General features: G+C 30.1%; 2 protein-coding genes across 2 annotated transcripts; one reads left to right on the forward strand and one right to left on the reverse strand.

Moving 5' to 3' along the window:
* Positions 1-6209: 6209 nt before the first annotated feature.
* Positions 6210-6951, forward strand: LOC119667998 (glycine-rich cell wall structural protein 1.0-like). The gene has a single exon (XM_038077357.1). The coding sequence runs from the start codon at positions 6319-6321 to the stop codon at positions 6880-6882; it is 564 nt and encodes a 187-aa protein (XP_037933285.1). The 5' UTR covers positions 6210-6318; the 3' UTR covers positions 6883-6951.
* Positions 6952-9087: 2136 nt separating this feature from the next.
* LOC119667999 (glycine-rich cell wall structural protein 2-like) lies at positions 9088-10200 on the reverse strand. The gene is made up of 2 exons (XM_038077358.1): positions 10144-10200; positions 9088-10082 (listed from the first exon to the last, which is right to left on the reverse strand). Exons 1-2 carry the CDS (start codon positions 10147-10149, stop codon positions 9159-9161), a joined length of 930 nt encoding a protein of 309 aa, XP_037933286.1. The 5' UTR covers positions 10150-10200; the 3' UTR covers positions 9088-9158.
* Positions 10201-12009: the final 1809 nt, after the last annotated feature.

Here is a 12009-nt window from a genome sequence, read left to right on the forward strand (position 1 = left end):
AACTTAAATGACCTCGAGTGATGCATCTGGAATTAATGTCTGACCAATGCTTGTAAATTAAATGAAAGTAATCATTATAATTTACAAATATTTGGGATTTAAATATATTTTCTCTTAATAAATATTATTTTTTATGCTTACCAAACGTGGTATTAAATATTTGCTGCACATCAAAGTATATATCTGGCAAGAAAGGAGGTATACCACTTACTATAAGGAACTCAAGTACATATATAGTAACAGTCGCTAAAAATATTTAATATTATTTTTGTGCATATTTTTTGTTTCAAGTTTTTATAAATTTTTGTATCTTACCTAGAAGTGCGTCACAAACATCGCGCCAAGGAATTGGCAAAGGCATAAGTCAAGCTTTAATTTAGGAAAATAATTTAATATAATGCAAACCGAATCGAAATATTTTTATTTTCTTATTAAATAAAATTTTTCGTGAGTAAATATATGTATATGATCTCATGCATTCATATTATGATATCTATTTCAAAGCATACTATTGTATTTAATATCTTTTAGTAGTTACATTTTCCAGACCCACATATTAAACAACTTCAGTGTATATGAACGAAACATGGTGTTCACACCAACTATAAAAGTTCAAAAATTATTTGTTTGTTTAGACATTTTGATCATTAAAACAACAATTCTGTGTTCTATATTCTAAGTGGGAACATGGAGATTTTGTAGGCATAGTATATCAAAAAGGTTTGTAATATAATAAAGATCTACAAATATAAATGGATCTCTGAATTTTAGATGTGCTTTAAAAATAAATGTATTTAACGGATTTATAAGTTACTTTCGTTCATTAAAATAGATTACTCTAGTTTGGACACTCATTAATTATAATTAACACTATCAAATTCATTATATAATACTGTTTTCTCCAATGTTCAAAATTCATAAAAAAGGTGTTAGGCGGTCTATATCTATTACAGTATTTAAGACAATGAAATATTTAAGATTTAAATTTTATGAAGTTATAGTTTCTTTGGTATTCATACACTGTTGAAGGTATATATTATTTGATTGATTTTTGTGTATTTTAAAAGAACCCTGAAAACTATTAACATTATAGTCTACACGTTTTCTAAGTTCTGGAGTCCAAACTACTCCCTTTGCTAGTGCTTTTATATTTTGCGAACAAGTATCTTTGACTGATTATTATTTGTAATCCTATCTGTGGTAGGTAGGACTCCCGGGATCCATTTAGGGCTATTGGCCAATTGTGCTACCGTGTAATGGAAAACCTCAAAGATAAAGCCACCTGGAACCTTAAGCGAAGCTTGAAATACTATTTAGTTGAAGGTCTTTTTGTTGTACAAGATCCTCAAAGAATGGTGGCCCTAAAGTAGTGAGTCGCCGTTGTGTATGTGCTGGACAAAAACAAAGCAAATGAAAGGCACTTTCATCGTCTTCCTCTCCACAATTCCGAAAAGTTTATTAGAAGGGGAGATTCAATCTTTCCTTTAGTCTTTCTCAGTATTGACATTTAACCTACAGAGTGTGAATCATATAATATTTTCAAGAAATTATAAAAGAGTGAGAAAAGCAAAAAAGGTAAAAAGAGAGTCGCGAAGATGAGATTACTAAAGAAGTGAAATGACATCTATACTAAAACAACATGGGGTGCATGTTGTGATAATCATGCAAGAGTGAGAAAAGTAGAAAAAAGATAAGGAAAAAAACAAAGGAGATGAGGTTACTAGATAAAACAGAACAATGTAGTGCGGATATTAAAATATTTATATGGAAATATTTGGACATAAGCAAAGCCAACTTAATTGACAAATCTTATACTTACATTCATTAATCAAATTTGAATTCAAATTTTTATATCAAAAAAACCAAAGCATTAAATTAAATAAAATTTGTAGGAATATAATTATTTTTTAACAACAAAAAATATTTATATTTATTATTATTTGTTCAACAAAACCTAATCAAAATGTGGTGCTGTTTGAAACGCCCATCAATGCTATTAATTACAGTCTATTTTATTTTAATATTTTACATTATTTAATGAAGTTACAGTGTTAATTCATATTTTTTCTTTGTAATTGAAATCTGATCATTTGCAAAATAACTGAAAAATCTTAATCTCTCTACTTAATTAGTGGTGAATAGATTGAATTGAAATTTAGAGTTCCCACCTACTAATTTAAATGAGAAACTATTTCATATGCTAATATACTTTTTAAACTACCTGCTGCAATAAAATACATCGGTTGATTTTTAGCAAATATTCATACTTACTTACTTAGTATAATGAACGAACAAACAAATAGATAAATGAATAAATTAATATTGAAAGTAATGAAAATAAAAGATATATGTATGAAAGAATATACTCGTTAAAATTTATTTTGAAATCCAACAGATGTTATTATGGAATATTTAAACATTTTCTTTTGAACTATCTGAAAGTAACTTTAGATTTGAAACCACTTTTTGATTATATTATTTAGATACATGAGTTAAAGTCTTTGACTACTTTTACTCCATCATAGGTGAGGTCGCTGAGTCCGGAAACGGATGACGGAGTCAGTAAGAGATGAAAACAAAGCATAATATAAAGATGAAAACTGTTCTAATATATATATACATGTAGATACCTATGTCATTGTACCTATATCATTGTGAAACTAATCATAATAATTTAGGTACGATATTGAAAATACAGATGATTACTAGCGATGACCTTCAAAAGGGAAGGGGTTCAGATTTGTAAGATGATATCCTTGCATTTTTATTTTTTAATATTGTTTTTGTATGTAGTGATGTCTTGGAATTCAAAACTAACTCTTAAATATATCGAACCACTTTACACTACATATAACGAATTTGTTTCTTTTAAATGTTTATCGTATGACGTTTGAGTTAGTTTGCAAAATAAAGCCTTCCGACTTAAATGGGCCGCTCTAAACGCCGAAATAGTAAACTTCCTAAACTTTAAACCACGTAATTCCTAACAGAACTAATGTATCAGGGATGTTTACATCTTAACAGTTGCTTCTTAGTGATTGTTTCTTAGTGATTCCCTGTCGATTATTAATGTTTCAGGAATTTGTGGAACTATTTATAATTGAAAAATTAATAACAGAAGTGCTGTCTAATAATATAGACTTAAATTAAAATAATTAAATTGATTAATTATTAATTGCCACATTCCGGTGCTTTTTAAAAACTATTCAAAAAAGTAATTTTTTCTTTGTTTTTCTAAAAACAGAACTTTTGTTATCAAAATTATCAAGAAACAAAATTTACTTACCGAGTTTACATGTAAAACTAATAAATAGTAATAATATTATTTAAATAAATTATAAAAAACGTACGTCACAATACAACAGTATTGTATGATTTAACTATATAAAATTATTTAACAATTAATTTAGAGTTTAAAATTCACACACGTATCTGAGAAATAATTATCGTGAAATTGATGAGCACTTGCATTAAAAAATTTTTTATCTTATATTTGTTTACTGTACTGTACTGAAATCAGTAGAGCTCTGCTTATCTTTGATTAGTTCCTATAGACTAACTATTAGAATTCGCATACAATGAAAAGAGTAAATCCCCCTTAAACTAGAAATGGCATACAAACCAGACTCCCACATTAACACGGATCTCTGTAATTAATCTCTGTATAGAGACAATGGAATATGACGTCAAAATATCTATCGTAATAGAAGATAATTTAATTTTTACTGATTATAAATAGAAATTACTCTATTTATTCAATTTTATCAATGAAAAGGAAAGTAGTTAATATCTATGGAATCAGTTAACACTTGCTTGTGAATGTATTCATATTTTCTTTACAAACATAATCGCATTAATATTTAAATAACATCGGTTCTCTAACCGCAGATGTGATTATTTTGAGTAAATTATTTTAATTGTTGTAAAAGTATCTTTTTAATTGCTTATAATAGTGTAAATAGTTTTTCAGTTTGCATTTTAACGAATGACAAAAATGCAGATATTTCTCAACGATATTTATGGATTTTCCACTTTATAATATATTTAATAAATTACAATCGTATTAGAATAAAGTAAGTAGGGTTTTATAAAAAATACATGAGAAAATAGTAATGGTAAAATGCGAAAGGCAATAGGCAATAGGCACTACAGTTGTGGTTAGTATTATCGGAACTAGTAGATAGTAAGTAGTAACTAGTAGAAGAGTATTTATTTATTATTGTGTTTAATCAGAATACAATCGAGTTTTAGATTTGAGGTCAATCGTCTATAAAGGCTAGTGTTGATTACGAATCTATTGAAGAATGATTTTGGGCTACTACAAGACATAATGAAGAATCATCGTTAAGTATTTTATATCTCTAGAGATTGAATGTTCCTATGCTTTTTAACTGGAATTATTGGGTTCTACTAATATTCCTTAAAGATTTTTTTTCGTACACTATTTTGCACATAGTGTATGTATGTATGTATACATAAACAAACAAATGTACTTGACAATACTTGAAACAGCGTTATATAGTCAGCCAAATTTTATTAAAATAATCAAATTTTTGTAGTTGTTCTTTCTTTATTACTGTTCGAACCCTTCCAGTTTTCTTTTCATCATAAGACGCGTCACATTCGACAAATAAAATCTACCTTCAACAAATTTAATTTTGAAATTTAAAAAATAGTTCCAAAAATACGAATTTTCTTTTCCTATGAAAAACTACAAACCAAATTATTAGTGATGAGCTTTATTTATTATTCCATATTTGAACATCGACAGCCTTAAACTATTAGCATTTTGGATTAAATCTTGATCAGATTATAAAAAACTTATAATACTCAACAAACTTATTAGACATTATGGATATACATACGGATGCAAACTGTAGATTCTGAGAAGAGTATTCTTACGGCACAGGCAATAAAACTCTGTAAAGTAGGTTGTATACTACTTTTTATTGACACAACAAGGCGTAGAGACCTACTCTAAACCCATAACGGGGTACAATAGACCCGACGGTCGCAGTGCCACATGCCCCAACAATAATAATAACATTAAACATTATATTGCCTAGGTTTTTATATATTTAAGCTATGTGTAAATTGTATCTTGTCTTGATATTGTGTCTAAACATCAGTCCTTACTAAATTATTTTAAAATTGAAAGAAACTTATTGTCAATGTCTAGTCAAATTGAACAAGGAATTGAACAACTTAACAAAATCGGATCCAATTCAGTTCTATGGTAAGGATGCTAATTAATTAGTGTGTATTAAAAACTTTTGGAACTGTGTTCCATTTACAGTTTTATAGAGAATGAGAAGACTGTGTTTAATTCTATTTGTCACGGCCCCTCATTGGCTAATACTGATTTGAAATTATCTTTTTACCAACATGACAGAGTTGTCATCCTTCAAGACTAGTATTAGATTACACTAGTATTATTAGAGGAGTTCATTTTATATTACATAGAGTATTTATTTTTATTACTTGTTTTTTTTGTGTTTCTTCTGGTTTTACGAATGAACAACAATTATTAGTGATATTACAACCCACTATTATTTGTGTTATAGTGTGTTTTGGTGCACTTTATCTTAATCGAACTAAGACCGCAACAATGCTATTTAAAATTAATTAAATTATCTGTCTAATCTAGGCCTAACTTCTGTAAATATACGTATAGACTAAATTAGAACTAAAATGGAGAAGGACAGAAAGCATTGCAGTCAATGCTATTATGTATTAATATTATTGATAAAACTTATTACAGTGAATTGAAACTATGTAAAATATATTTTTTTAGGACTTTTAAATAATTAGCAAAAAAAAAAAACATATATATATATATATAAATATATGTAAAGATACATATATTGATATACACTGTGCTGTCTCAGTATTTCTTTCATAAATTCGGTATTGTAGCTCCTTTGCGAATTCGGTTTCATTATGAAATATTATCAACTCTAAGAGAGTTTCTTAATTTGAAATAGGATGTGAATTTTAAATGTATGTGTTATGACGCATCAGCTCTTCAACAATCTGTAGCCAACACAAATCACCCATAGGAACAAATGCACGCTTGGCATACTAAATACATTCATGTCTTCGATAATTTCATAGGCAGAGGAGTAAAGAGTACATGCCCAGAATTAATTTCGTTAAAACTGCAAGTATAAAACTATTTGAAATTACATCTACAGGAATTAGTTGTTTAATAAATCTCAAATCGGAAGGTTGTGTAAATATAGAAATCAAACGATATTAAATTAAGCCTATAACTTCTCTAAAAAAAATAAATAACTGTTGCAAGATTGACAAACAAATATGAAACATTTTGCCTTAATTGTGCTGCTCTTTGGAGTATGTAGCTCCACGCCTACATTCCATAGATTATTTGCTGGATACGGTGGAGGTGGCGGAGGCTGTGGAGGTGGCTGCGGTGGTGGTGGTGGTAACTATGGTGGTGGTGGTCACGGTGGTTTTGGTGGCGGTGGATTTGGTGGGGGTCTGCCAAGTGTAACAGTTGTGAAAGTACAAAAAGGAGGTGGCGGATTTGGCGGTGGTGGATTTGGTGGTGGCGGTTTTGGTGGTGGAGGTCATGGTGGTCAAGGAGGTGGCGGTTTTGGCGGTGGTCAGCCTGGTGGTTTTGGAGGTGGTGGAGGCGGTGGTTATGGTGGTGCCAGTAGTAGCAGTTTTAGCTCAGCTAGTTCCGGATATGGTGGCGGTGGAGGTGGTTGGGGTGGCAAACCTGGCTTTGGCGGTGGTGGTGGCGGTTGTAATACATGCGGTGGTGGTGGTGGAGGCCATAGTGGCGGTGGTGGTGGCTACGGTTCTGGAGCTTATGCAAGCGCCTCCAGCAGTGCAAGTGCTAAAGCATGGGGAAAATAATTATCAAAATACTTTTTTTACTTTGGATAAAATTTTTTTTAATATTTGTTTTTGATATTAAATGAATTAGTTGACAATCGTATGTAAATAAATAAATAAATCTGAATACATTAATTTTAATAAATGATGTCTTACTTATATTATTTACCATAAATCTTGGCAATAATAATAAATAATTTTATTGCAAGTAATTTACTGCAACAACGACTATTCAACAGATAATTATAGAATTGAATTTCAACGTTTGTTTTGACAAAAAGAAATTAAATTCTTAGTATAAAGAATTGATTTCAATAGAGAGGTTTTTATCCAACAGTAGTTAATTGCAACAACAAAAATTTTTATTATTCTTCATAAATTAAGTTTTTGGCTGACAATACAGCTGTTTTGACTACTACAACTAAATATTTTTTCGCTTAAATTGTACTTAACGATTTAATAGTGTTTTTATCCATAAAATTTGTACACAAAATCCAGCGATATAATTTTATTGTTTTATAGCTGCGGATATTCATGAATTGTACCAAATTTTGACTTATTTATTAATTTAATTAAACGAGTATCTCTAAAAACTGTTGAAATTTGCAAAGAGAATATGAAATGAATTTGTAGAATGTTTCCATCTTCCAATCCAGCATTCTTACGAAATTTGCTCCTTTATTTTTCTAACTTCTAATTTAGCAATATATTTGTTTCACGTTTTTCAAATTTTAAAGTTTTTTATCTAAATATGAGAAAACTACAATTTAATATAATATATATGACTTTACAAATCTAATGTAACTTCAAAACTTTTAACTTGTATCTCAGTTCAGGCTAAAAAAAATGCGTAATCATAATAAACTATTTTCATTGTGTCTGCATTGAGCTTTTAAAGAAATTCCTTTACATATTAAAATATTAATCTAAAAATAAGTGTTTAAATAGACTAAGGTTTACTTATAGCTGCGGATAATAAAAATTTTTTGATATGGTTATTATTAAAATGAATATTATTAAAAATTTTTTTATTTGATTTTTTTCCACTAAGTTTTCAAAACTATTGCTAGCTGACTATTCTGACAACGAATTAAGAAAATAACATATAACAACTTCGAAATATACATTCTCGTTAGCTACCTTTCTTTTTTAATACAACCACGTAATTGTATCTACAGCAGCTTTTAGTACTTTCTTAGGTATATCAAACCACTTTTTCCAAGTTACATTAACCCAAATAAGAAAATCACGTCTCATCAAGCCACGTAACAGATCAAAGTCAACTTTACTTACACTTTTTGTTATGTTTCCGACCATGAACTTCAATAACCCCAGTCAACAGTGAGAAAGAAGAGTCAATCTAAACAACAAAAGCTTAGCTTTTATAATTCAAATGTTTATACCAGTTTGGTTTAGACCAAAAATTTTGGTATAAAAAGCGATAGCAGAAGAAAACATCAAAGCTCTTGTTAAAAATCTTCGCAAAATTTTTTTTAAAGATGAAATACATTTCAAACTTAAATAAAATAAAATTTAAATTTTAATATAAATTTAAAAAAAACTGTTTGAATCTTTAAAGCTTAACAGCAAAGCTCACTGATCACTGATTTCATTTGCACACAAACTAATTTTTAAAATAAAGCCCAGTAGTTTGGCACTGACATTGAGTACAACAAAAGACTTAAGACACAAACTTGCTTCCACAAAATAAGTTTTAATTAAAAAATCTAAACTGAAAACTCATCTACAGACCTTTAAGCTTTTCTGCGTTCAATGTGAGAAAATAAACACATGTAATATATTTTTAGTTTTAGGTAAATATTTATAATTTAAAGTAAAAAGTTTTTCATTTGCCTTTATTTAGTTAACAGATACTCGAAACGAACTCTATATTGTTGCGAGAAGTAACCAACCGTCGCGATTGTCTTACTTGCAGTGATGTTGTACTTTAGTAGCGTAAGTTATGCAAAGAAACATGACGAAAGCAATTATCACATATATAAATTACTTAAATACTTTTCAATGATGTAAAATAAATGTGAAGTCATAATAGTTTAGAAAAAAGAAACCTGCATGCAATAGAAGATACTTTATTTTATTATTGATTTGCTATTTATGTGAACGGAAATTATTTTGCAAATACTGTAATTATCTTATAGAGGAAGAAACTGTTTTTCAACTACCAAGTGTTAACACAATAAAAATTAAATTTTTTATATTGAGTAATTTATTTCTCTAAGAAAATTTTCTGGTTTAACATATCAAAAATATCACGTTAGTTGATTGAGGTACTAATTTTACCACCAACCGGAGGAAGCACTAGCAGAACTGGAAGCACTAGCGCCACCCCAGCCACCGCTACCACCAGCGCCATAACCACCTGAGCCACCGTAGCCACCGCTACCGCCAGCACCATACAAGCCACCTGAACCACCACCAAGACCGCCAGCTCCAGCCCAACCACCGCCGTTTTTCAAGCCTCCACCGAAACCGCCACCGCCATAACCGCCAGCACCGCTACCATAACTACCAGCACCGCCACCATAACCGCCAGCACCGCTACCTGTCCAGCCACTGCTCTTTAAACCACCGCCATAACCTCCAGCACCACCACCATATCCTCCAGCGCCGCCACCATAACCTCCAGCTCCACCACCATAACCGCCAGCACCGCTACCTGACCAGCCACTACTCTTTAGACCGCCACCATAACCTCCAGCGCCACCACCATAACCTCCAGCACCACCACCATAACCTCCAGCGCCGCCACCATAACTGCCACCAATACCGCCAGCACCTCCCCAGCCGCCACCTCCAGAACCACCATACGATTTACCATAAGAGCCACCTAAGCTACCAATAGAGGCGTGTGAGCTGTATGCGCCACCAGGTGCCGAAGCGCTTGCTGCAAAACTGCTGACTCCATGAGAACCACCACCACCATAACGACTAACGCCGCTAAAACCACCACCAGGTCCATGTCCGCCACTACCGTAAGAAGCAAATTTTCGTGCTCCTATGCCACCAAACCCAGCACCACCATGTAAACCACTGATGCTCGAACTAGCAGCAGCACTTGAACTGGCAGCACCAAATCCACCACCACCAAATCCACCGCCACCATGTGACGATCTACCAAATCCACCTCTACCACCGCCGCCTGGCAAATAGCCACCTCCAGCATTTGCTACGGCCAAAGATGCCAAAATACAAACAAAAATCTAAAAATATGAAGAAATATTATAATCCATTTTAATCCAAAAGCTCAATTCCATTACTGACCTTCATATTGAGCTAATCTAGAGATCACAGTTCAGAATAATTCCAATTGGCAAAGCATCCTCATTATATAGCAAATTTTCTCAACTGAAATGCTCACGATGCGTTAATGGTTTTTAACAAAATAATCTTTATTTTTAAGAACAAGAAAATAATTTATTAAGCAAAAAATTGTGATAAAATTACTATAGAAAAAAAACTCGATATATGAATTTTGCAAGCAATTTAAACTTAGTTTTCCGCTCGCCTCGTACGTCGCAATTTCTTTGATTCGATTTCGAAAAAAATCAAACAAATAACAAACTAATACCTTTTTTGTCTGTTTTCAATTATTATTATAATTTTTTATTTTATTTACAAGTTTTTTATTTCATCTGTTATGAGTCTGTTCAGTTCCTACTCGTATAATTGATGATATGCTTAATGACTGCGAAATGGTTCAGTGTCTATATAATTTTATCTCAAGTCTGAGTATGAGAGTATAATTGTCTACTGTGGGGGCTAGTGTTGATAAGTACTTCTACGTTAACACTTTCAACTTATAATTATATTTAATTAATTAACTTTAAATTTTAGTATTTATGATTAATATTTAAATTTTTTTTTTCATTAAAATTAATTAAAAATATTATTGATAATAAGGAAGCACACAAATGTTTAATACATTTTTTGCTCTATACTTTGGTATAGTATATTAAATGATACATGGTATACTTTAGATACAGTCTCACATTTATATCACAAAAAGAGTACAAGTTTATGGCTAAACTAAATATTTTACTATATAAAAAATAAAAAAAAATATTTAAAAAAATATTTTATAGTCAATTTCTTCACTTCAAAACACACTTTCCTCTTATAGAAAAGACTTTCTTTAATAAGATAACAATTATTTTTAGAATTACTTAATATAACTCTATAACTCTACTACTAGAAGTAATGGTTTATATTAGATAGTTTCAATAGTAGAGCCATTGATAGATATCACATTTCACCAAAATTAATTGGTCTAGTCTAATGTTTCTTCTGAAGACTCTTATCCTAGCATTGAGTTCATATAAAATAAATATAATATAATTTCTTATAATATAAGTACTCTAATAATATACTATATTAAAATTGTAGTATCATATATACTATATACCTATTTCTCAAATTTAGCATGGTATCTATGATTGACCAATGAAAATGTCTGATATGATGGATTCTAATCCTAACATTAATTTCACATAAGATAAATATAATATAATTTCTTATAATATAAGTACTCTAATAATATACTATATTATAATTGTAGTATCGTATACGCTATATTCCTATCTCTCAAATTTAGCAGACCATGGTATCTATGAGTGACCAATGAATATGCCTGATATGATGGATTCTAATCCTAACATTTATTTCACATAAGATAAATATAATATAATTTCTTATAATATAAGTACTCTAATAATATACTATATTAAAATTGTAGTATCATATATACTATATACCTATTTCTCAAATTTAGCATGGTATCTATGAATGACCAATGAATATGTCTGATGTGATGGAACATAACATTAATTTCACATAAGATAAATATAATATAATTTCTTATAATATAAGTACTCTAATAATATACTATATTATAATTGTAGTATCATATACGCTATATTCCTATCTCTCAAATTTAGCAGACCGTGTTATCTATGAGTGACCAATGAATATGTCTGATATGATGGATTCATTCCAGATTGGTCTATTGTGTTTGTATTATTGTAATTGAATATAATTGAAATGCTCATTCAAGTTTATCATATAAGGTACTAATTTTTAAATATACTTTTTAAAATTTCATCACCTAGAGGATACCATAAGAATGCTTTT

Source organism: Teleopsis dalmanni, chromosome 1 (assembly GCF_002237135.1).
Source record: "Teleopsis dalmanni isolate 2A chromosome 1, ASM223713v2, whole genome shotgun sequence".
In the NCBI taxonomy this organism is placed as follows: Eukaryota; Metazoa; Arthropoda; class Insecta; order Diptera; family Diopsidae; genus Teleopsis; species Teleopsis dalmanni.

What these genes read in the sequence shown, in the direction of transcription:
- LOC119667998 (XM_038077357.1), top strand. Translation starts at nt 6,319, where the DNA reads ATGAAACATTTTGCCTTAATTGTGCTGCTCTTTGGAGTATGTAGCTCC.